This window comes from Sinocyclocheilus rhinocerous, unplaced genomic scaffold (genome assembly GCF_001515625.1).
Source record: "Sinocyclocheilus rhinocerous isolate Xijiao unplaced genomic scaffold, SAMN03320098_v1.1 scaffold5255, whole genome shotgun sequence".
NCBI classification, from domain to species: domain Eukaryota; kingdom Metazoa; phylum Chordata; class Actinopteri; order Cypriniformes; family Cyprinidae; genus Sinocyclocheilus; species Sinocyclocheilus rhinocerous.
In genome coordinates, this window is record NW_015649278.1 from 17,534 (window position 1) to 43,677 (window position 26,144).

Genomic DNA, 26,144 nt, shown 5'->3' on the forward strand with positions numbered 1-26,144 from the left:
GGCCCTTTTGGTCCCCCTAAATTTGGAATCATATCACACCAAACAATTTTGACACTACAATACAAAATTATTTGTCAAATAAATGAAACATGATGAAACATTCATTTTAGTTGAAATTGTTATAGATTACTTCTAGAGATTGCAGTGATACATGACATGGTGACAAATGACTGAATGAATAATACTTAAAAGTAGGTTAAGATTAATTTTAAAATTGTGCTTCCTAAAAGTACAAGTGGCCCCTGTCTGGACCCAGGGACGGACTGGGAGTAAAAAACGGCCCTGGATTTTCTCCCAAATAGGCCCACCACAACTACAAACAGTTGCTACTATCTCACAATATTACAGCAATCCTATCGCATTTATGGCTAATAACATCACAAAACCCATGGTGACCCTGTTGACAAAAACAATAGAAACCATCACAGCAATTCGAATGATTTCCACTACAAATACCATTACAAACATTACAAACCATCAACTTTTAACCATTAAAACCACTAAATAATTGTTTCCTGTAGTGTGTTTTGGGACACATTAATTAGGATTTAGTGGCTTTAACAAAAGCCATGATTGGAAGGTGACCAACTACCAGTAGAGACCAACAGGCTCCATTACAGTTTCCATTCAAACCAATACAATTTTCATTATAACCAGTAAAACCATTACAAATTATGTGATGGTTTCTATTTTTTTTTTGATAAACATAAACCTAGAATCTAGAAACCTGAAACAACAGAATTCTTCCATGTATCTCTCTCTCTCTCTCTCTGTGTATGTGTGTCATGTTAATCAGACTAATCACCTTATAGGCTACTTAATTTACTCTATTTTCTAACTAATTTTCTAACTCTCAAATGTAACCCGTTGTAGAATCGCTGCTGTCTCTTTAAGAATGAATGGAATATTCATGCCAGACAATGCGGAGTGATAAATAGCAGTGGACGCTCGGACTAGGGCTGTCCTGGGATTTTACTATAGTGCTATAGGCTACTGTACATGCTGTGTATAGTGAGAGAGGTGGGCAAAGGTAACCTGTTCGCTTTTTTTCCTTTTAGCTTCTCTCAACCGCCTTTATTCATGTCTTTTGCTTGCCGTCACGAGCCCACTCTCCTTCGCGTCAGTTTCGGTTTCTTATAAGCAAAAATAGATTGCATTAGCGCCCCCTTTTGTCGGTCTTTTTAGCAGCATCATATGACCCCTTTAAGCTTACGATGCTTTTGGGAAACGCAGCCCAGGCCGACTGCCGTTTTGGACTTCTCCAGAACATCCAGATGGCCAGTCCGTCCCTGGACCCCCCAGTTACTGTGGTCTAGAACCGCCCCTGCCGTCAGGGCAACAAGAGCTCGGTTCATGTAGGCTAAGGCTTACTAGCAACCATCGTAGCCAGATACAGAAAGAACCGCTACTATGAAAATATCTATATTAAAACAGATTATTAAAAATATCTTTAAAAAAACATACAACGTCAGTTTGATGCCATTAGTTTTTCGCTGAAAAGAAAGTAGCACACAGTTGTTAAGCCATGTTGCATGTGCCTCCAGCTGCAGCTGCGGTTTATGATCATCTGAGGTGAAATGCAGCTTCAAGCTGCCGCTGTTGTTTGCTTTGCAGACGTGCTGCAACTGATGCTTTCAAAGCTGGGTGAAGCTTCGAAACCTTTGCAAATCATTTGCTTCGAAGCAGTTGCCAGTTTTTTTATTTTTTATTTTTTTATTGCTTGAAAGAGAACATACAAAATACCAAGTAAACAACAATAAGAAAAATCTTAATACAAATCCAAAAAGTTCAAATAGCAGCATAAAAAAACAACAAATATAAATAAAATAAACATAATTAGAAAATGAAGAGAGAAAAATAAATAAAACAGAAATAAAATACAATACAAGTGGCCGACATTTCAATGGTTAGCCGTTGAGGATGGCCTTTGTGAGAACCATAAATCATGTGGATTTACTGAGAGCGCCCCCCAGCGGCGAACAATTGAACGTCTATGGTTTTTCTTGATCAGTTTCATGATTTTGTAGACATATTTTTAATTAGACATTCGTTATTAAAATGAATAGTAATGGTTAATAGTATCTTATTGGTCTGTTTAGACAAGCCCTCCATAAAACAAACAATATGCAACTATATGGAAACAAGCCATGAAAAGTATTATTAATGATTTAAAAAACTCTTAATTAATGGTATTTGATGATTTGTTAATTTCATTTAATATAGGCTATTATTCTTTCAATAAAACATTTGCAGTGAGTTTGTAAAAACTGTTGGTGGTGGTATTGAGAGCTTTAAAACAGTGAATCATTTTGTGAAACAACTTGTTCAATTGATTTGAAGCTTCAAAAAAAGTTTGTTTCTGCCATCACTAGTTGCAACAATTAGCGTTCTTGTTGCTTTTGTGTGAATGGCAACCATTATCAGCACAGACAAACCTTCAGGATTACTTCTTTAATGGCGATTGACAAGCCAACTCACTCCAGCTGGACTGGAGTGTGAAGTGTGTCCATCCATCGTCAGCATAGAGAGATCTTTTTATATCTGTTTCTATGTTTTGGGAAACTTAATGGTGATCCAACCTTTACCTTTACAGTTCTATCAAGCAAAAAATCTTTTATTCAGTGAAATGTCAACAATAACGCAATAGGCCTATAATGTGCAGTATTATGCTTGTTCTGGCAGAGTACATGTAGAAGGATGTCTTCATGTGTTCCACACTTTATTAAAAAAGACATATCATTCAAAGACAAATCAGATACATTTTTTACTGTCATATAAATTCTTCAGAACATAATCTGCTGATTAAAATGATTTGTAACTGCTTAAAAAGCTATGTGATAAATGTGATGTTTGCTGCTCCATGTTATCATCTGTTCTGTATAGAAGTAGTTCTTCAACAAACACAAATCTCAGTATTTGTATTCAGCTTTGTGATTAAAACTAAGAAACAGCTTACAAGATCAAGCTTTGGAGTAAAAATGAGCAAGTACAACACCTCTTCTTCAAAATTATATTTAGTTACTGATCTATCTGTGAATTTAAAACTAGGGTTAGTTAAATTACAACCATTTAAAACATTTCGACATGAATTAGGTCTTGTTTATAAAGGATATTTCAGCACTCTGTGGATGAATATTAGCACCGTGTGTTGTTTGCTTTTGGTATTTTTAACATTTAGAGAAACAGTTGGTCTGTTATTCATTTTCTGTTGCATAAGCAGGTTCCTGACTGAGTTTGTGTTTCCTTGCAGAAATCAAAGACGGAGGCAGTGTATGAAAATATCCCCAAGAAACGATGATCAAATACCATAACTGCAGTTCGTGCTTATATGAGCTTTTGGTTTTGTTTACATTTATTCTCTGTAGGATGTCTGTATTTGTTTTCGCTCCTGTTTTTTTTTTTTTTTTTGCACAAACACTCCCATGCACATATTGTAATGTTTGAAATATTGTTGCTCTGTATTAGTTTCACAAATAGCATGCACAAATATGACTACGAAGTTCTATTTTTAGCTTATTATATGGGATTATAATGATATGTTGTTTGTCATTTACTGCACTTGTTTTTGGTTTGCATGTGTTTAACAACAGGGGTTTTCAAACCTGTCCTGGAGGCCCCAGCACTGCACACTTTGTACTGACTCCCTTATCTAACACAATTGATTCCCCAGCTAACACATTTGTGTTCTAAGAACATTTTCCAAACACTCCATTTTGGTTATGGGAATGTTAATATGTCCAGTTTTCTTAATGTTAGTGGATTTTTTTTTTTTTAAGGTTAGTATAATGTTCTTGAAACATTCTTTCTGCTTATTTATTAGCAACTCAATATTCTAGGGCGAGTTGTTCAAAAGTAATCTGATCAGATTTAGGATATTGGATTGGATCAAATCTTGAAAATGTTCAAAAGAAAAAAAGGTCTCTGAAATCAGATTAGATCACAAAAGCCAATCTTGGTTTTGATCTGGATCGAATCATCAGTCTGTGCTGATCATTCTGATCCAGATTAAGATTTTTGAACAACTGGCCCCTAGGGACATTGATTTGTAATATTCCAAGAACATAACTTTCCAGTTTCCTTAATGTCAATATAATTTCCTTTAAAAGTTAGTATGATGTTCTTGAATCATTCTTTCATTTTCATTTTTTATGAACAACTCAGCATTCTTCACAGCAAAATTATCAGTGTTAAATAAACACCATGGGGCCAGTTGTTAAAAAGCTTAATCTGGATCAGAACGATCTGGATTTGGAAATCCCATGTTTTGCTGTCCAGGATCAGGTAACCCATCTTACTTTTCTGCTGGTTTTTCAAAGCAAAATTGGAATAGATCACAATGATCCAGATACACACATTTTTTCAGATGACCAAATCTGGATTAGTGCTCTACGGAGCCCCTAAAGGGACATGGTGATGAAAAAACAAAATGTGAATTTTTTTTTTTTTGCATTGTATTTACACAAATAACTATTTTTGACTGGTTCATCACTGATGATTGTGCCAATGTAGTTTACAATCAGTGAGCTACACTTTAAATCAAAGATGTTCTTGAATCATTCTTTCATTTTCATTTTTTATGAACAACTCAACATTCTTCACAGCAAAATCCTCAGTGTTAAATAAACACCAGGGGCCAGTTGTTAAAAAGTTTAATCTGGATCAGAACGATCTGGATTTGGAAATCCCATGTTTTGCTGTCCAGGATCAGGTAACCCATCTTACTTTTCTGCTGGTTTTTCAAAGCAAAATTGGAATAGATCACAATGATCCAGATACACACATTTTTTCAGATGACCAAATCTGGATTAGTGCTCTACGGAGCCCCTAAAGGGACATGGTGATGAAAAAACAAAATGTGAATTTTTTTTTTTTTGCATTGTATTTACACAAATAACTATTTTTGACTGGTTCATCACTGATGATTGTGCCAATGTAGTTTACAATCAGTGAGCTACACTTTAAATCAAAGATATTTTAGTTTGATATTGACAGCTGTTTGGGGATATATTACAAATGTTGTATTTCTGGACCAGTATTAAAGTTCCAATTCAAATTCGTTCTTAAATTGTGTAATACTTTTTTCACATTGACGGCTATTCCAGTTTTACATTAGTTTTTTTTTTTTTTTCCTTTGGAGTTTGTTAAAACAGACTTGTGTTTTTCCAGGTAAGAGAGAGTAGTGGCATTATGAATCATCATCACATGATTGAATCATCACATAAAGACAAAAACGTAACTAAATGTGTAGTTACTTCATTTTGCCTTTGGAAAGCAACACTGAAATGGCTCTGGACAAAATATCAAAATAATATTAAAAACTCTGAACATCCGCATGATCATATAAATATTACAACAGTAAATCATAGATTGCATTTATTCTTAAAATGACTCCCTGGCATTGACAAAAATAAACAGGATATGACCTTTCTAAAAAAGGTGTGACGTCAAGAACACGTCTTCTTCTCAGAAATAAGTTCTCTTACAGGAGCTAAAACAACCAGTGAAACTAACACTGCTTATTCAGCATTTAACAGTGTGACTTGTGAGGTCATGAAGAGACATGCATATGCATAAGTATCAATTTTGATATTTCACATTACACTACATGATATTTTCACATTTCACATTCGCACAGCGATATCAATGTCTAAGAGAATCTTTTATTTGTCAGAATTTATTAATGGGTTCAGTATTTTTAGTGAAGGCAGACATCAGTCTGTAAGCTTCATATGAACAGAAATGGAAAAAGCCCTTCACCCACACATTATTCACACAGACACACAACTAACACCTCAGACATACACTCACAAACTGACATCGACCACAAAAATCTAGCAGTGTACATTCTCATGAAGAAGCCATTTATACGCCCAGCAGGTTGGAAGATAATTTTTGTACAGCTGTAAATAAATCCAACCACAGAAGGTTTCAATCTGACTCACAAACTGAGTTTTTAGTGGAGCCAGAGCTTCCAGGGGCCTCCAAAGAGAGTCGAACTCTAGGGGCCATCTAACCACTCTGTATAGCAGTTGCTGACCGCTACTAAATAATGTGTTTCCTTGTTGTTTTAGCCAAATTAACTCTAGGTGTGTTCATCTTCAAAAGGATTTAACCGAAAGGTGAGGTTTGCGGCTTGCAATTGGGGGAGGAATTAAAAACCGAGACCTGAAGTTGAACACTTTCTGTTTTCCATAGTGACGTTATTTTACAGTAAAATTCCGGCAACCACAGCTGCCGGTTTTTTACAGTAAATTTTTCAGATTTTTTTTTACAGTGTACTGCTTAATGCAAGCTCTGTTTGGTCAAGAACAGAGTTCAGTATGCTAATTAAATACCAATGAATTGTGTCTATAATACGTTTTATTTTGATAAACATGACACAATAGTACATTAAGGTTAGGCTACAAGAGAAGACTTTTTACTGGTATAAAAACATGGATTTGTGGAACTGAATGGCTGCGTCCAAAATCACGTACTTCCCTGTTATGTGACAAAAGAAGTATGTCTGAATACACAGTACTCAGTAAATATTTCAAAGCTCAAAACAGGTCCAGAAATTCTGCATACAGTGTCCGTCATTTGTCGGAGAAAGCGGAAAGGGGGTTTTAGTCACTGCCGGTGTGAACAGGACTTAAGGTAGCTACTGCATGTGTAGTGATTGTCAACAATCCCAAAACTCATCTACAAGTTTGAAAGAACTTGTTGTCAGCAGGAGTTGTAATGGCTGTCGCAGGATTTTGCAGGTCTGGTATATTTGATCTTCTCATGGCGATCGGTGCATACTCTACTTGAGCTTCCTCTTTAACATTCTGTAAAAACAAAAATACAATAAATATATATATAGCCAATATACAATCTTACTGAATATAGATTAGAGATTCAGGGTGAGTTTAGAGTTTCTTTTTTCTTTTACTTGCAGTGATCAGGTTGAGAACTGAAATACTGTAAATGGTCTTTAAAATCTATTTAGGCTAATAATGCTTTTGGGAAATGCAGCCCAGGACAGTATGTACCACTGACATAAAAAAAGTGCAAAAATTTAGAGGTGCAACATCTTGTGACTGCGGCAGTAGCCTTAAAAAAAATAAAAACATAAATTTGACTGACTGCTAAATTGATACAGAGATGAACAGCATACCTTTGGAATAAACCTTACTGTCTTATGCACTTTTCTGTTGTTGAATGTTGGCTCAATGTAAGTGATCTCTTCAGGAGTCTCAACTGTTTGAAAAATAATAATAGATGCATTAAACAACAACAACTCAATCTTAACTCTGGTTCTTCACAACATATGTGTTGTTATTATAGGGCTGTCAAAGTTAAAACATTAATGCACACATTTAATGGTTAATTAATTGTGCAATATGAACATGTTTAATTCTCCTTTACATGGTTTTAATGGCTTTAACAAATGAACTCAGTTTGAATTTCATACAGAAAATAAACTTTATAGACATTCTTTGCAGATAATTTATAAATCATACCAAGACAAATGCTAAAGTACTTTACATTTTATTGTAGTATGATGAAATGTAATAAGTTGAAGCTGAAATAAAATGTCACCCACCAGTGAAACGGTGTTATTCTAGACAATTTAATGTGAACACCAGCTGAGTGCTGCATCTTTACACATGTAGGATTATGTTTCTGAGTTACTGTATCATTAAATTAATGCAGAATTGCATTATCTTGTATCTGTATTTCCGGTGTGTTTTAATGCATTTTGAGACATGCAGAATTTGTTTTTCTGAACTAGACGAGTAAAGAGCGTTGCCCAATGTCACTTTATAGATAACAGCCAAACAACTTGCCTTTTTGATCAGTTTTTCTACATTTCCTGCACGTGAGAAATATCCCGAATGCAGCCACAATCAACAGAGATCCAGCAACAGCAGAAAAAAATATCAACACTATCAGAGACAGAGAGCCTGTAATGATAGAGAGACACAATCATTAGTGTGAGTGAAATTGTCAGTCTGATCTATTGATACATGAACATCCCTCTCAGTTTTTGCTGCTTTACTTGTTGACATCATAATTTACTGTATGCTTTTGATTCAGTTTCTGATTGTGAATTTGACAGATGTTTGCTATAATGTTTTAATGAATTGGTTGTCTGCATTTATAAAGAAACAGAATGTAACGATTGTCTAATCACTGAAATCAGCTCTGGTCATTATAATCAATTCAGTAAATATAAGTAAACACTAATATCAACTGTTGCATGTTTCCAATGTCTTGTTAGGACTTTTGTGTTACTTCCTGTCTTGAGTGCCATGTTTGTAGTTCTTTTCTCAGGTGATTGTTTCCCCCAGGTGGGCCTCTTGCATAGCCCTTGCGTTTCCCCGTTTTCAGTTGTAGATGTGTTTCTGTTCCCCACGGTCCTTGTTTCTTGGTTCTTGTTTTGCGTTTCAGTTTTAAAAAATAATAACCTCTTGCATTTAGATCTGTCTCTTTGCCTGCCTTCTCATCTACTCCACCATTGGTACAGTGTCACATTTACATATACATTTGCATAGTGAAATTTTACAGGCAAAGTCAGAAAAGGTGGGACCGAATGTGAAGCGTGTGTGAAAGCCACATGTATTCCAGGTTGTGGACTAGGTAACGAATCAGTGCTAATCAACTGTTTTTGGCCTGTAGATTAATATCATTTAGTTCTGTCTCAAAGCTAACTTCTTTCCAAGCAGCTCTTCTTAATGCAGCCATCTTTATTGAAAAGTTCAGGTATAAAGAAGTGGCTGAGTAGATACAAACACACTGTGTGCTGTTTAGTGTAGCTGAATGTATTGAAGCACAACTATTGGTCAACTCTTCTCATCCAATCTTCTCATTGAGACTGACTGTATTTCACCTTGACCAATCCTTTCAGCACATGACCAGTAGACTGAGATGAGTAAATAAATGCTAATCTCACCTGAACATGGTTGACAGAGTTGAGTGATGTCCAGATGTGTGGTCTGGTTGCTGATGGGATTGTTGAGTACACAGCTGTAGCGGTTTTTATCCTGATATTCCACCTCCAGAGGTAGAGAGAGACTGATGCTGAGATCAGACACACTGATGCTGGACAATAAACTGTTTCCTTTGTACCAGGAGAGAGTCACATGACCCACATTCACCACTGAACACACCAATGAACAATATGATGGTGTTGATGATGATGATGATGAAGAACATTGTGAAGAGTCTCTGCTGATGACAGGAACAGGCAGACGAGCTGAAAACATGAGTAAAATCAGATTAAATAATATTATTGATAAATAAGAAGGCTGTTTTTGACAGTGTTTAATGTGTTGAGGGAGAGTTTGTGATGTTATTCACAAACAATAGACTATTGTGATTACAGTTTTTTTTTCTTTAATTTGAGATGCCGACTTCATAATAATCATTCAAAATGAAAGTATTCAATAGGCTGAAAAGTAGAAACATAAATGTGTCTCTCAAGATTTATACTTTTAAGATTAAAATGTAATTAGGGTATACTTTAATTATAACAACGCAAGAAACTCACCATGGACAGTGAGACTGAAATTCTTGATCACACTGTTGGTCTTTAGTTGATAATGTCCATTATGTTGAGTTGTGGCGTTTGTGATGATCAGAGATGCAGTTTGATCGTCCAGCTTCAGTCTGTCTCTGAATCTCTCTTCAAGAACATCATCATATACAATGATGCTGTCGGCCATTACATTGATTTCAGCTATTAAAGTCTTGTTATATCCAAACCTCCACAGAATCAGATCATCATCCATTATTTCAGTAAGATCAGAGTCTAGAGTGACTGAATCTCCCTCCAGCACTGACACTGACTCCACTTCACCTGTATCAGCAAACACACCTGATGAAGAGATGTCACAGATTAAAGGTTAATAACTTTATGTTGGTTTACTTTACTATAGGATCAGATTATTATTATTTAAAAGTGAAACGAAGAACATATAAAACATATAAAACACACATTTATCACTTACCAGCCAGTTTGCACAAACACATGCAGAACAAAATGACAACATGAACCATTTTCTTTAAGCACTGTACGGGTATAGCATCTGAGAACAGACTGCTAGACAGGACAGAAGTGAGATCAATCCAGTGTGTGAATCCTCCCCCAACCCAACAGCATCTGACCACCCTTCACTGAAAGCGCTCTAGCTGTGACCACATAAGCCTACATGACACAGTAGTCACAAAACATTCTCTAGCTTTACTGTTCTTACAAGCAGAAAACTTTAACATAATAATCTGTGGATCACAATTTTTCTGTATCTTTCACTCTACAAATAGGGCGCAATTGTACTTTGTTAACGTGCAGGAATTTTCCGTATTGATACTCCACAGGTTTTACCTGTATTTTGAATTATACATTGCACTGTGTTGTGTTTAAGGTTTAAAATAAACGTCTGTAAACTGAAGAGTTCATGAATGATGCATGAAGGGTAAGAATCCTGCCAGTGTCTTGTTTCCCCAAAATTAGTGAGGGATTCATCACTGCATTTCAACTAAAAAGGTGCTTTTGTAGCGCAATGAGTAAGTATTACACTCCAGAAATGTAAACCTGAAAGAAGTAGGCTATAGATTATGTGTAGTATTAAACATACAGTGTGTGCTTAGTTAAAAAAAATTGCAGTCTCAGTGTACTTCAGTTGGTGTCGGTGAAATTGCGTGGTGGGTTGTGGAACTGCACTCTCGCTGAATCTCGAGAGAGTTTGAGTGCGAGAGTAAGTGTGAACCACGCGCGTGCCGCCCGCTACTAAAATAATAGGCTCATGTTTTCCAGGTAAGTTGGTGGCACGTATGTGAGACTAGAGTATTAATGTTTGTGTGTTTATTTCCCGATCCCGAGGTGTTTTAAAAGTGTGTGAAGCAAGTCTCTGCAGTATTAACCGTGTTATGCGTTGATTTATGAGTTTGCTCGTGTGTTAAGAGTTCATGTGATAATGTTGTATATAACGGAGATATCGTTCTAATCATTTCATGCTGAGTTATAGGATTATATTTGTATTTTAAAACGTAATGTTTAACATATTGAATCTCTAGAGTTTGAGAGCGAGAGTGATGCGTTGCCGCCGCTACTAAAACTATTAATTCATATTTTTTTCTGAACAAATCCAAACCTTTTTGTGAATTCCTCGTTGCACAATGGGAAGGGTATGGACTGGAATCAGACTGTGAGAATAGTAAACTCTTATTGTTTCTGTACAATACTGTGAATAACTAAGATTACAACAGGTTTCACTCTGACTTGATTCAGTGTGGCGCTTACTGCACGCTCAGAAAAAAAAAGGTACAAAAGCTGTCACTGAGGCGGTACCTTTTCAAAAGGCACACCTGTGTACTTCAAGAGTCCACATTGGTACCTTAAAGATACATATAATCGCCTTAAGTGTACATTTAAGTACCTTTTAAAGGTAAAAAGTGAACCTTTTGAAAATGTAACGTCCCAAGTGACAGCTTTTGTACCTTTTTTTCTGAGAGTGTGGGTTACATTCAAAGTCTTTGGTTACATTAACGTTTTTGTTTTGTTTTTTAAATAGAATAAGGTCTTGTATCGATCGTGAATGGTTAAAATGGAACCCCGCCCAGCTGGGATCACGATTCAAATCACGCGAATTTGCTTTCTTTCTCTTTCCTTTTGACTTGAATCAAAACCATAATTTGACCTACAAGGTTTATTGTCATTTTATCTGGATAAATAGGTCATGTTTTTTTTTAAATTATTATCCGAAATTGATTTATATTTACACACTGAATATCAGATCTGGCGAGGGTTTCGGTTTATTGAGGCTGGAAGAGAAAGCCTTAAATTACAACGGAGCAACACTATTGGAATTAAGTCTAACAAACACAGCTGTTGACATGATGGGATGCTGTTTTTTGCTCACTCTGTTTGTTGTGCTCATTCATGGTAAGACGTTTAAATTTGTAACATCAAATCTTTCGGGTTTCAGCGATGGAAAATGACATTTTCACATCATCAACTCCTTAAATCGTATCTTGGATTGTATTTGTCGATGCATTTGTGTTTGTACCCCAAGAGTTCTTTCGTTTTTATACCACATTTCTCCAGGAAAAAAGGTTCAGTGGCTTGCTGTTAATTTAAAGGGGTCATATGACGCTGCTAAAAAGAACATTATTTAGTGTATTTGGTGTAATGCAATGTGTATATGCGGTTTAAGGTTAAAAAACATTATTTTCCACATACTGTACATTATTGTTTCTCCTCTATGCCCCGCCTTCTGAAACACGTCGATTTTTACAAAGCTCATCGGTCTGAAAAGCAAGGTGTGCTCTGATTGGCCAGCTATCCAGTGCGTTGTGATTGGCCGAATTCCTCAAGCGCGTGACGGAAATGTTATGCCATTTAACGTGATGCAGAGTCCCAGCATGACAAGACAAAACCAACAAAACCCATTACAAACGAGGCATTTGTTGCATCCAGTGGGCACATAATTACTGATTATACTGTCTTTTTACGCGTTGCGTATAGCGCAACGTAAACATAAAACCATGTCTGCATTTGTGATCGGAGAAAGACAAATTCTAATAAAGACAAATAAAAATATGTAAATGTATTTACTAGGGGTATGCCGGTATCAAATTTTCATGTTGCGATTAATTGCTAATGCTTTTATTACGGTATACGGTATTATCACGATATTGAAATTTCGTTTAAAAAAAAGTGCTGTCATAATACAGTATAACAGGTTTAATAACTTTTTTCTTAAAAATAACTGAACATTTAAACATGTGGGGGCATGTTAGAACGAGCCGTTTTAGGAGGGCATGGACAAGAGACTGGGTTCGAGTCTCGTACCGGCAGGGATTGTAGGTGGGGGGAGTGAATGTACAGCGCTCTCTCCCACCTTCAATACCACGACTGAGGTGCCCTTGAGCAAGGCACCGAACCCCCAACTGCTCCCCGGGCGCCGCAGCATAAATGGCTGCCCACTGCTCCGGGTGTGTGTTCACGGTGTGTGTGTGTTCACTGCTGTGTGTGTGTGCACTTTGGATGGGATAAATGCAGAGCACTAATTCCGAGTATTGGTCACCATACTTGGCCACATGTCACGTCACTTTCATAAAGAATGTCTCTTTGGATTTGAGACTTTAGTTTTTGCAACTTTACAGATCTTCTTTATGCACCAAGAGCTTGTAACACTCCAAAGAGAAAGGAAAAATTGAAATCGCATCATATGACCCCTTTAATGACTCGTCAACATAAAAGCTGCATTTCTGATGCGTTGAAGTTTAAACTGACTCTGCTCAATATTTTCAGCAGAAATATTTTATGAATAATTAACTATATGACGTTATTGAAAACTCAACAATGGTTGTATATTATATAGCCAGTTTTGTTTTTGTTTTTATATCCTATGCCTGTGTTGCCTGTCTGTTTCCTTCATTCCCATTTCCCCTCTTGTTAGTTTCTATGGTATCTGATTTGCCTACAACTGTTAAGCGCTGTGTTTCCTTAGTTCCTGGCCACCCGTGACACTGGCCATCCATTTAGAGTGTATCAGACACTGGGATGGACTCCTGAATCTCTGTGTCCTACATAGGACAAGGGTTCTTGACTGAATGTTTAAGAACCCTTAATGCCAAAAAGGTTCTATATAAGGAGAAATATCTTAAATGATTGCTTATTACTCTCATGTTTAACATGTTTTTTTTTTTCTAATGATGAAGCATGCTTACAAACTGTTTTATTCATAACACTTCATTCAAATTAAAAATTATATATTAAGTAAACATTATTGAGTAACTATATATTTGTGTTTCCAGGTGTTTTTGGTGATGATGTGGTGACAGTGATGGAGGGAGACACAGTCACTCTACACACTGATATCACCAAAAAAGAACATGACAAGATGCTGTGGTATTTTGAAGACACTCGCATAGCTCTGATCAATGGACATCCCAATACAAGCTGTTTATATGATGGTGAAGACGGGAGATTCAGAGACAGACTGGAGGTGGACTATAAGACTGGATCTCTGATCATCACAGACATCACAACTGAACACGCTGGACGTTATGAAGCAGAGATCATCAGAAGCGAGAGTTCAGGAAAAAGGCAAAGTCTGAACAGAAATCGCAAGTGTGACAGCACAAAAATCACCAAAAAAATCAGCATCAGTCATGATGATACCATAAAAACTTTCAGTATGATCGTCATTGGTGAGTTACTCAATGTAATTTACCCTTAAGTTATTTATTTATTCATTTTTGAAGAAATTAAATATTAGAACACGAATCAGTGATTTTTCTATTATAATACAAAAATAGATAATATAAAACCAAATTCTAGTTCATTGGCATACGGTAAATTAAATGGTTCGTCAGCATAAAACGGCACTTCTGATTAAATATGTGTTATTACTGAAATCCTGTGATCCTACATAACACAAGTGGATTAGAAAAGGGATGGATAGATGGATGTTATTGAAATTATCATTTAATAACTGATCTTTTGAAAGTGACGTGACGTGTGGCCAAGTATGGTGACCCATACTCGGAATTAATGCTCTGCATTTATCCCATTTATCCCTGCATTTATTTTAAGAACCTTTTCATGATGACCAAACATACTATAATTGATCACTGATGGTTCATGTTTCTTTGAAGACACCATGAAATCAAAATTGATGATTCTTATTTTTCATGAAATATTGCAGTATTTTTTGATTTATCACTCCACAACATCTTTTCCCCAAATTCATGTACCCTCATAATCTTTAATCAGAGTAACTTTCCCATCTATCCAATGATCCAGTCAATTCCCAAATGGACAAAATCAAGTCCCACCCTATATTTCTTTCTTTTCTTTTTTTTCCTTCTTCAGTTAATTCATTTCAATCACACACAGGGAAGAAAAGACTATCACAACTTGAATTGTAAAGCATATTATTAATCTGGCATTGGAGAAATTTAAAATGATTCCTGTAGTTATACAAATGAACAGAAACTGCCAAAAGGACTTATTCAACAGTTCAACATCAATGTGTCCTTTGGTATTTCTTTATTTTTATTCCAGCTGCTCTGTCTGATCAAGTCAAAACCGACGAAGAGCCCCGTATGGAGAAGAGGGAGTTTGACTTGAGTATATTTTCACCTTTCCTTTTTTATCTCTTAATAGATTGCATATAATGTAGTACAATATATTTATAAATGCATTGTTCTTAAGGGGAGCTTGACTTTACAGTTCACTTTAAATGATTTTGCTGTTGTTCTTTCAAAAACGTAAATTTCATTAGAACACAAAATACTACATTTCTGGAGGCCAACCTCATAGACTATTCCTAAACCTTTCATAAACTATTCCATTATGGAATAATCCCTATTTTTTTAACAAAGGCATAAGATGTTTGGATATGCAAAAGTGTCCATAGAGAGAATATATGTAGTTAACATGGTATATAAACACGTTGTCATATTCTCTCGCATTAATGACTGTCTGTCTTCTCTCATTACAGATTCAGGTCTGTCTTCAGCTGCTGTAGCAGGAATATGTGCTGCTGTTCTGCTGCTGGTGACTGTTGTAGATACTGACTCTAAGCTTTTGAATGGTAGAGTGTATAAAGTTACAAATGCTTTTTATTTCACATAAATGCTGATCTTTGGATCCTTCTATTCATCAAAGAATCCTGAAAACATTTACTCAACTGTTTTAAATATTGATGATAATAATAATAATAATTAAAAAATGTTTCTTGAGCAGCAAATCAGCATATTAGAATGATTTCTGAAGGATGTGACACTGAAGACTGGAGTAATGATGCTGAAAATACAGCTTTGATCACAGCAATCATTTTAAAATATATTCAAATAGAAAGCAGTTATTTTAAATAGTAAAAATATTTCACAACATTACTGCTTTTGCTGTACTTTGGATCAAATAAATGCAGGCTTGGTGAGCAGAAGAGACTTCTTTATAAAACATAAAAAATCTTACTGTTCAAAAACTGATGACTGGTAGGTTATATAGATTACAGATAGATGTCCCCCTCACTTCTGAAATGATGGCTACGCCCCTGGGTTAACGGTTAACCGGTTAAAATGAGCACCCCTAATCTTCACTGTAAAACATAATACATTAATCTTTTATTTCCCTTGTTTTATTAGCATTAAAGCCAATTTACAAGCACATAATTATTCTAGGTTTTGTTTTTAAGGTTTAACTTGATGAAACGCTAATTGTAAAACTGGACACACTAATTGTAATGCACTTAGCTGTTTACCCCTTAGCTTCAAGGGAGTATCCATATATCACAGTTGTGTTTCTGTTTTTTTTTATTTTGGATTTATTATTAATTTATAATCATGTAGTAATTTATTCATGTTTATTATATTATTATTTTCCATGCTCTTGCAATGCTTTCAATTGTTGTTCACTTTTATCATTGTGTGGATTCAAGGGGTATTTTTCTTCAGGACTAAGAGATATTGTCTTCATTTAAATATTTTTGTAATATTTTCCATTGCTTTGGTTTTGGTATAACTCTTTTGAATTCGTGCTGGTCAGATGTAGTGCAGGTGAAGTGTGCAGCTAAAATAATTTATTATACCAACTGTTAACTGTGTGACACTAGCTGTAAACTGATCTAGAGTACATTTAAATGTAGTAATTTAGGAAGATGTATCATGTTTTTATTCAAATCAGCAGATGAGCATCACAAGCACTTTAACACAGGAGTTATTATAATAAGATGAAGGACGGATCCTTGTTCCACCACAGCTCAACAGAGCAGGTTAAGGTTCTGGAAAGTGACTTTGAACCTTGTTGCAAGGTTCTTTGTGCTAAATAAATACAAATAAAATAAAATGTGACATTTTTAATTATTATTATAATATATATATATATATATATATATTGTTATTTTTAAAAATACAAGTCAAAAATTAGCCGAATTCTTGACTGATGTGATAATAAGTAATAATAAACATAATGAAAACTGAGGAAATTGTCTTTGATCCAAAATAAATAGGCGACTATCGTCAAATGATTATACATGATGCACATTATGCAAACTTTTCCTGTCACTGTTCAGAACTGTTACTTTCATTGTACCTCAGAGGTTGAAATGTCGTCCGCTTGGAATTATAAGGTTCTATCTGCATTCCGAGTAGTTTTGAGATTTTGAGCTTCAAAGTTTTTGCATTCCATTCCACTGTGCAGATAGAACCTTTTTGTTTTTTTTAAATAAAAAGTCCCAAAATGTACACATTAAAAAATCTATCACATAATGTAAATAAGTTGTCACAGAATAAGAATATGTGAATAACTCCATTTTGACAAAAATGTCAGATAGAACCTTATAATTCCCAGGGGACTATGTTTTTTCAAGCTTTGCCCAAAAACTGTATAATGTTACTCAACATTTGAAATAATTAGTGAAGGTCAATGGATGCCATTGTGTGAATAATATGTAATGTAATCCATAAGTAACTGTAATCTGGTATAAACAGACCTGTAAGCAGTGCAACGTGTAGTTACTTATTACAAATTACATGAAAATTGTAGTTTGTAATGTAATCTAGATTACTCTTTTTAGGTAATGTATTCTGACTACTTTTGAACTGACTTGTCTGAAATCTCAGGTGACTTCAAGTAAATAGTTTATGGTTATACATAACCAACACATTATGCAAACTTTTCCTGTGACTGTTCAGAACTGTTTCTTTCATTATACCTCAGAAGTTGAAATGATCTTTCAAGCTTTGTCCAAAAACTGTATCTATAATGTTACTCAACATTTAAAAAGTCAGTTCTGGGATTCTCATCCATTGTCTTAATTTAGAAACTGGTTAATGATTCTGTATAAACCTCAGACCTGTAAGCAGTGCAAAGTGTAGTTACTTAATATTACAAATGACGTGAAAATTGTAGTTAATCTAGATTAGTCTTTTTAGGTAATGTATTCTAACTACTTTTAGATTACTTTTGAACTAACTTGTCTAGAATCTCAGGAGATTTCAAGTAAATATTTGAGGTCAAAGGGGTTTGTCTGACAAAAAGAATTTTTTTGTGTGAAATCTTTATGGAGAAAATGAATGGGACAAATACTTCCAGAACAAAAATTACTCTCTCACTGTTTTTGCTGTATTATCATATTTATTCATGCATGAGAAAAATGATAAATTTGTGTCTATAATAAAAAGTCCTCTTCGGATTTCCTGTGGCATGTTGTCACTGCTGTTTTTATTATTTAATTGTATTTTAGTGTATATTTATTTCATTAACTATTAAATAAAAATAATTCAAATTCATGTAGCTATAAGTAATTCAGTTCACTATATGTAAGTAATTTCTTAAGTAATTGCCTTAAACCATTCAAAAACTAATATTTATACTGTGTTTATATTTAAAACTCAGCTGAATTAATTAATAAATAATTAAACCAATTAAACTCAAATCTCTTGGAGTCAACCTTTAGCTAGCAATAGCACACATGCCTGAACTACTGTAACTCACTGATAGACATCACTGCACTGGAAACTACACAGTTACTGCCTTTTAACTAAAGCATCAAGGTTTTCTGCTCCATCTTTGCCTTAAACACAGGCTCTAGTCTTCAGCACAATCAGTGTTAAATGAACACTGCTCAGTGTGCACACTACAGAGTGTTAAAGTTACACTGAAGCATTTTTTTTTTAGTAAATTAGATAATTAAGTGATTAAGTGCTTATTCAGCATTAGTCAAAACATGCTTTTAACAAACTTAATCACTGAAAGAAAGAGAAACAAGAACAAAAAAAGGGAAGAGGTGAGTAAAAACACAACTAGCCACGGATTTACATGAAATCAACTGAAATAAAAGAAGTGAAAGTAATGTGATGTGTGGCCAAGTATAGTGTCCCATACTCGGAATTCGTGCTCTGCATTTCTCCCATCCAAGTGCACACACACATCAGTGAGTAGTGAACACACACACACACACACACACATCAGTGAGTAGTGAATACATACACACACACACACACACGGAGAAGAGCGCAGCCAATGCTGTGGCGCCCAGGAAGCAGTTGGGGGCCTTGCTCAAGGGTCTCACCTCAGTCGTGGTATTAAGGGTGGAGGAGAGTGCTGGTTATTCACTCCCCCCACCGACAATCCCTGCCGGACCTGAGACTCGAACCCACAACCTTCGGGTTACAAGTCTGACTCTCTAACCAGGCCATGACTGAAGACATTAAAGTTTAAACTGATTAAACAAATTATGTGTTCATTTTACATTACTGAGTTTGTCTGTCTATATTTGCTCACTTGTTTTTATTCACTCGTCGAGGACTATAGTAAACTAATGTAGGGAACAGTGAATGAGGGTAAAGGGTTTTAGTTTTTTAATGTGAAAATGTTCTTTTAAAAAGGTATTTTTGGTTATTCATAGTTACATTATTAATTTATAGTTACATTTATTTATTCATTGTATTAATATTTTCAGTATTTCCACACTACAGTAAAATCTGTAAAATGAGTGGTAAAACTACTGTAAAATTATTATTATCATTATTATCAAATTTATATTATCAATTTTATGGTGTTTTATTGGCATGACAATTTCTACATTTGTGTTTCTAATCATCACATTATTTACATAAAGAATAAAAATTACATAAAGCACATCATACACACATTTTTATCATATCAGTTTTATATTGATATAGATTTCAAAATCTTTCCAAAATATTGTTTTTTTCCCCAAAAAATGTACAGGTATATGAAATATTGCCATTTACACTGTCTGTGTCTTTGTTAAATATACTGTTTCATGCTGTTTTTATTCAGCCGTCATTCAGTCTGATTCTGAATTCATTATTCTTATTATGACACCCCTTTAATTAAAATATAGGCATATGATTCATAGATCTTTCATCTTTTCAGTATGTAATATTCAGTTTTCAAAAATAATTGCGACAAATAATTTTACTTTTGCATTTGTGGGGTTGCTGCATATAATAATGAAACAAAATGAAAATTCAACATAACACATTAAGAAAAAAATTAAAACAGTGTAGTTGAAAAATAAATGTAAAATGGGTGACATTTAAAAATGAAATGAAATATTTAAAAATATTAATTGTTTTGGCCACCAGATGGAGAGCAAAACTTCATTTTGCCATCATTAAACAATTAGACCACACATATATTCATCTTTAAGATTAAAACTCCAATATATGTGAGAATATTTGATATCTGCTCTGTTTTCTTCTTTTAACCTCTTGTAGATCTGATGTCATTGATCAGAAGAACAACAGCAGTTGCAGCAGCCACGCCCATCAGAGCAGCGACGACCAATCGGATCACAGCTTCAACTGTATCACAACACTGGATGTGAACCTCTGAAAAAACAACAAATGAAACAAATGGACAATTGAATTGAGATTTTTTAAGCTGACTTTCGTCTCTGACATGAACTCGAAAATATCTCCTTTTCTGCTCAACAGAAGAAAAAAAAATCCAAACTGTTTAGAAAGACGTGTGACAGAAGCTCATTCATCATTTCTGGCAGCTTAAGTTATCAGTCTTGGTAAAATCAACAAATTAATTCAGTAAATGCATATACGCTGCTGTACCTGAACATGTGTGACAGAGTTGACTGATGTCCAGATGTTGAGTCTGGTTGCTGATGGGATTGTTGAGCACACAGCTGTAGGTGTTGTTATCCTGATATTCCACCTCCAGAGGTAGAGAGAGACTGATGCTGAGATCAGACACACTGATGCTGGACAATAAACTGTTTCCTTTGTACCAGGAGAGAGTCACATGACCCACATTCACCACTGAACACACCAATGAACAATTCTGCTGTGATGATGATGATGAGGATGATGAAGAACAGTCTCTGCTGATGACAGGGAGCAGCGACGACCAATCGGATCACAGCTTCAACAGTATCACAGCAGTGGATGTGAACCTCTGAAAAAACAACAAATGAAACAAATGGACAATTGAATTGAGATTTTTTAAGCTGACTTTAGTCTCTGACATGAACTCGAAAATATCTCCTTTTCTGCTCAACAGAAGAAAAAAAAATCCAAACTGTTTAGAAAGACGTGTGACAGAAGCTCATTCATCATTTCTGGCATCTTAAGTTATCAGTCTTGGTAAAATCAACAAATTAATTCAGTAAATGCATATGCGCTGCTGTACCTGAACATGTGTGACAGAGTTGACTGATGTCCAGATGTGTGGTCTGGTTGCTGATGGGATTGTTGAGCACACAGCTGTAGGTGTTGTTATCCTGATATTCCACCTCCAGAGGTAGAGAGAGACTGATGCTGAGATCAGACACACTGATGCTGGACAATAAACTGTTTCCTTTGTACCAGGAGAGAGTCACATGACCCACATTCACCACTGAACACAACAATGAACAATTCTGCTGTGATGATGATGATGAGGATGATGAAGAACAGTCTCTGCTGATGACAGGAACAGGCAGACGAGCTGAAAACATGAGACAATAAACAAATCTGGATAAAACTTATCAACAATGTTGAGTGTGTTCACATGTTCACAGTGAGTGTGTGTGTCATCTTAAACTATAAAATATCAGCATGTAAAAATAAAATAAAAATATTTGAAAGACAAATGATCTCTACTCACCATAGACAGAAACACTGAATGTTTTTGATGACAGTTTCACTCTATGTATTTCTAGTTGATAAACTCCAGCATGTTGAGTTGTGATGTTTGTGATGGTCAGAGATAAAGTCTGTTTGTCCAGCTTCAGTCTGTCTCTGAATCTCCCATCAGTACCATCAAATGTGTTGAAGATTCCAAAATCTCTTCTGATTTGAGCTATAATAGATTTTTCAGCTCCAAGTTTCCACAGTATATAATCATCATCACGTATTTGAGTAACATCAGGGTGTAGAGTGACAGAATCTCCCTCCATCACTGACACAGACTCACCAAACACACCTGATGAACAAACAGATTGTACACAGATCAAGGTTTCTGTTGTTTATAAATCCTGAAATCAGCTGTAGTTTGTAGTTTGTAATCTTTAGATGTGAATTGAAGAACAGCAGCAGACACACAAAAGAACACTGAAACGTTTCTGCTGCTGCAGGAAGAGGCAGACGAGCTGGAAGCCATACATGGGAGAAATACGAATCTGATAGTAATAAAGTGTTTATTGCAGCATCAGTCTGTCAGTGTGGTCAATGCTGATACTGACCGCCTTTAACTTCTGAGATGTCTACTGTAAAGTGTTTGTTTGGACTGTCACCACTAGGGGACAGTATGTGCACAGTGAGGGGTTTTCAAAACATACATTCACTCATGTATAGAAGAAAGGAGGCAGGGGCGGAGCTGGGTGGCAGATGGAGTGGCAACCGGCACCCAAAAGCATTGCTGCCCCATCTGCCACCAAAGATTTATCTTCTATTTTATACATGTAAGCACTGTTTCCTATACTGCTTTTTAGCAGCCAAAGATTGAGAAATAATGGTCAGAAAACACGTTTTAGACAGCCTAAATTCACACAAAATGAAAACTCAAATCAAAACTACTTTTCCAATTGTTTTTCCATGTAAACATGCGCTAGACAGACATGCTGCCCGCTGTGCTCACATCTCGCGTGTTTTGCAGATTTTTATTTATTTACTTAGTTTTTTAATGAATGCTCAAAAAATACGGGCAGTAACAACAATGAGAAACAAAATAAAACCGAAGAAAGAAAATAAAAAGGAAGAGGTATTAAATGCATTACAAACTAGCAATAGTTTTGACATTTACAAGTCACTAAATATACAGGAAAAGAACTGCAAACTGATTATGTGCTTAAAGTTTTTTTTTTTTTGTTCTGAGATATTTGAACTAATATGAGGACTATTGCTTAAATTGTATTAAAACAAACAAACAAAAAAAGAGGTCTAGAATTTGAATCTGTGAATGTGAAATTTTGCAAGCAACAGAATCAGATTTATTACTAAACTCAATGATTAGAATATAAACACTTAAATGCGGTCAGAAGGCATTACTTAGGTCGTTTGTTTTGAGGACCAAATGTCTCCACGAGGAGAGTAAAACTTGGAATTTTGACATTTTGGGGCTATTTTTTCAGGCCCCACAAGGAAAACAGCGTATAAATCATAGTTTATTTAATAATGCTTTTTCTAATAAAAATGTGTTTAAGAATTGGACAAAATGTGTAATCATTATGTAAGGTTATCTACTGGACCCCCACCCCTCCAATGATATCCTTGACCACACCATCCCCCTTGATTTTTATTTATTTTCTCCCACTGATGATAGTGAATATCGACTGAGTCTGTAATTCTGCCTGAATTTGTCGTTTGTTTTACATAGCATAATGAAAATCATACAGGCTTCAAACAATATGAGGGGAAAATGATTTTTGGGTGAATGGCTCCTTTAAATAAAAGGACATTAATTCAGTGGTCAATGAGGCAGAAACACTAATTCAAGAGTTTTAAAAGAACACAAAACATATTTAAAGGTCCTCTTGCAGCTACATCTCTTCTCTGATGATGTATTTACTGGCACGAGGGCGGGGCAACTTGTCACTCACATGAGATTGTCCAATAGCAAACCACAACCATCCAGTTACCTCCCCATGGACAGAATTAAGCCCCGCCCTACATTTGTTCTTATTCAAGAAGCAGTTCACCTCGGATGAATGTCAGGAAGAGGAAACAAAAGACTCTGTCCATTGAATGCCAAACAGAACAGATTTCACACAAAAGGAAACTGCAGCCTGACTTTACTTTGTAGTTGCCTAAAATGGACAGCTGTACAATAACATTGCAATGCCTTCGTTTTAAAAATAATCCACTTGATTGTGTCCTTGACATTGACAGATTGACAAATAATCTGCACGGATATATAGGGATGCATATGCAGCTGAATATAAATCTTATATTTCATATACACATAGTAAATTATATTAACATCTCACATTCAAGCAATAAGATCTTTTTTTTTTTTTCAAACATTACACTCTTAAAAATAAAGGTTCTTTATTGGCATTAATAGTTCCACGAAGAACCTTGAACATCCATAAAACATTTCAAATGCAGAAAAGGTTCTTTAGATTTTTAAAATGTTCTTCAAAATGGTTCATTTAAGAACTGTTCATTGAAAGTTTTTTGGGGAACCAAAAAGGGTTCTTCAATGGAATCACTGCAAAAACATCATTTTGGAGCATTAATTTTTAAGAGTGTAGCATTCATAGATTCTGTACTTTATTTCTCATATAGAGGAAGTGAAATTGTGGAGGACCGTTCAATCACATGCTATATTCACAAGAACACACACTCACACTATTCACGCCTCAAGAAGACATGCACACACTCACATACATTAATCACAAACATGGAGTAATAGCCACATTCTCAAGCACATGCTCAAAATGAGGCTGTGGAGAAGCAGTGGTAAAGCAGAGTCTGTAAAGGAAGACCGAGCGTTAGGAAGTAAGAAGTATTCTAACATACTCCAAGCATATTATATGCTATGTATACTATTACACATAATGCAACAATATCCCCATTTTCCCGACCATTTAACTTTAATAACATTGGATATAATTTCACAGTTTCATTGTGTGTAGTGCAATGGCTTTGGTTCTTGCCATTCAAAGAGTCTTATTTTGATGCTCTTTTTGTTCTGTTGTTCCTGTGGTTTCGCTCGGTTTTCTTTAGTTTCTACAGTATATTGTTAGGTTTCCATGGCTTTTGATTTCCCCTTCACCTGTGTCTAGTTTAGTTTCTTTCTAATCTCTTGTATTTATAGCCCCGTGTTTTATTCATTAGTTACTTCTTTAACACAAACTCTTGGGTTGCATTTACCTTTATCTTGGATTATTGCTATTTCTTAGATTACCATCTTTATTTATTAATAAAATCCTGCTGCTATTAGATCCTCGCCCCTGCTGCACATTACATGTAGCCTGCAGCAAAATTCTAACTAGGATAGTTAGGTTGTAGTTAAACTAACACATTAATGAATTGGATAACTTTAATTGAGGTGACATTATAAAGTTCTTTGTGATGGTTTTGACTAGATCCTGAGCTCAGTAAGGCCAATAAACACAAGAGCTGCCACTGAGTCAAGTGTTTGTGGAAGAGCTTTGTCTTCGGTTGCTTCGTGAAAGTTGTCTCAGCAGATCAGGTGAAGACTGGGAACTTTATTTCAGACACATTTTTTTTTATCACACTGAGTGAGCGGAGTTTAACTGTTAAACATGCGCTGCACGATCTTTTCTCAAAACTAGCTTCACTTTTTTTCATCATTCTTGCTCAGTGACTTAATCTGCTGAGGCAGTCATTTTTTGTGGATGTATGAAGTCAGTTTGCGTGCACACATCCATGCCGTAATACATGCTGGGTGTTATTGTTGAGTTTGGCAGCATGCACTGCGGCATGAGTCTTTTGTTTTGTTGATTGTCACCATTACTGAGTTTGGTAGGCTGAGTTTTGATGTCTATATGTGACAGTTCAAACTTTCCCATGCAAAATCATTTTCAAAGCAGTTGCAATGGCTGTACTTAAAGGGATACTCCACCCCAAAATGAAAATTTTGTAATTAATCACTTATTGCCATGTCGTTCCAAACCTGTAAAAGCTTTGTTCGTCTTCGAAACACAATTTAAGATATTTTGGATGAAAACCGGGAGGCTTGTGACTGTCCCATTGACTGCCAAGTAAACAACACTGTCAAGGTCCAGAAAAGTATGAAAGACATCGTCAGAATAGTCCATCTGCCATCAGTGGTTCAATCTGAATTTCATGAAGCGACGAGAATACTTTTTGTACGCAAAGAAAATAAAAATAAAGATTTTATTCAACAATTTGTCTCCTCTGCGTCACCGTAGCGCGATTTTGGAGAATATCCACTGAACGCAAACTGCGTATGCTGTGTCAGCCGCACCACACGGATCAGTTTCCTACGTTTATTTATGCTTTGATTTGAACGAAAACAGTGCATCCGTGTGTCGCGGCTGACACAGCATACGCAGTTTGCGTTCAGTGGATACTCTCCAAAATGGCGCTACGGTGACGCGGAGCAGACGAATTGTTGACGAATGATTGACGAATTTTTGTTTTCTTCGCGTACAAAAAGTATTCTCGTCGCTTCATGATATTCAGATTGAACCACTGATGGCAGATGGACTATT

General features: G+C 35.5%; 1 protein-coding gene and 1 pseudogene across 1 annotated transcript in view; both read right to left on the reverse strand.

Moving 5' to 3' along the window:
- LOC107710490 (uncharacterized) overlaps nucleotides 1-1,355 on the reverse strand; it is a 14,652-nt pseudogene extending 13,297 nt beyond the window's left edge.
- Nucleotides 1,356-6,404: 5,049 nt separating this feature from the next.
- The window catches only part of LOC107710492 (uncharacterized), a 40,190-nt gene continuing 20,450 nt past the window's right edge, over nucleotides 6,405-26,144 (reverse strand). The window contains exons 3-9 of the mRNA XM_016515279.1: nucleotides 21,640-21,911; nucleotides 13,991-14,028; nucleotides 9,515-9,808; nucleotides 8,918-9,220; nucleotides 7,812-7,928; nucleotides 7,139-7,221; nucleotides 6,405-6,809 (exon numbers count right to left, since the gene is read on the reverse strand). Coding sequence (XP_016370765.1) covers nucleotides 6,678-6,809; nucleotides 7,139-7,221; nucleotides 7,812-7,928; nucleotides 8,918-9,220; nucleotides 9,515-9,808; nucleotides 13,991-14,028; nucleotides 21,640-21,911 — 1,239 coding nt within the window. The 3' untranslated portion in view covers nucleotides 6,405-6,677. The remainder of the gene's footprint in view (nucleotides 6,810-7,138; nucleotides 7,222-7,811; nucleotides 7,929-8,917; nucleotides 9,221-9,514; nucleotides 9,809-13,990; nucleotides 14,029-21,639; nucleotides 21,912-26,144) is intronic.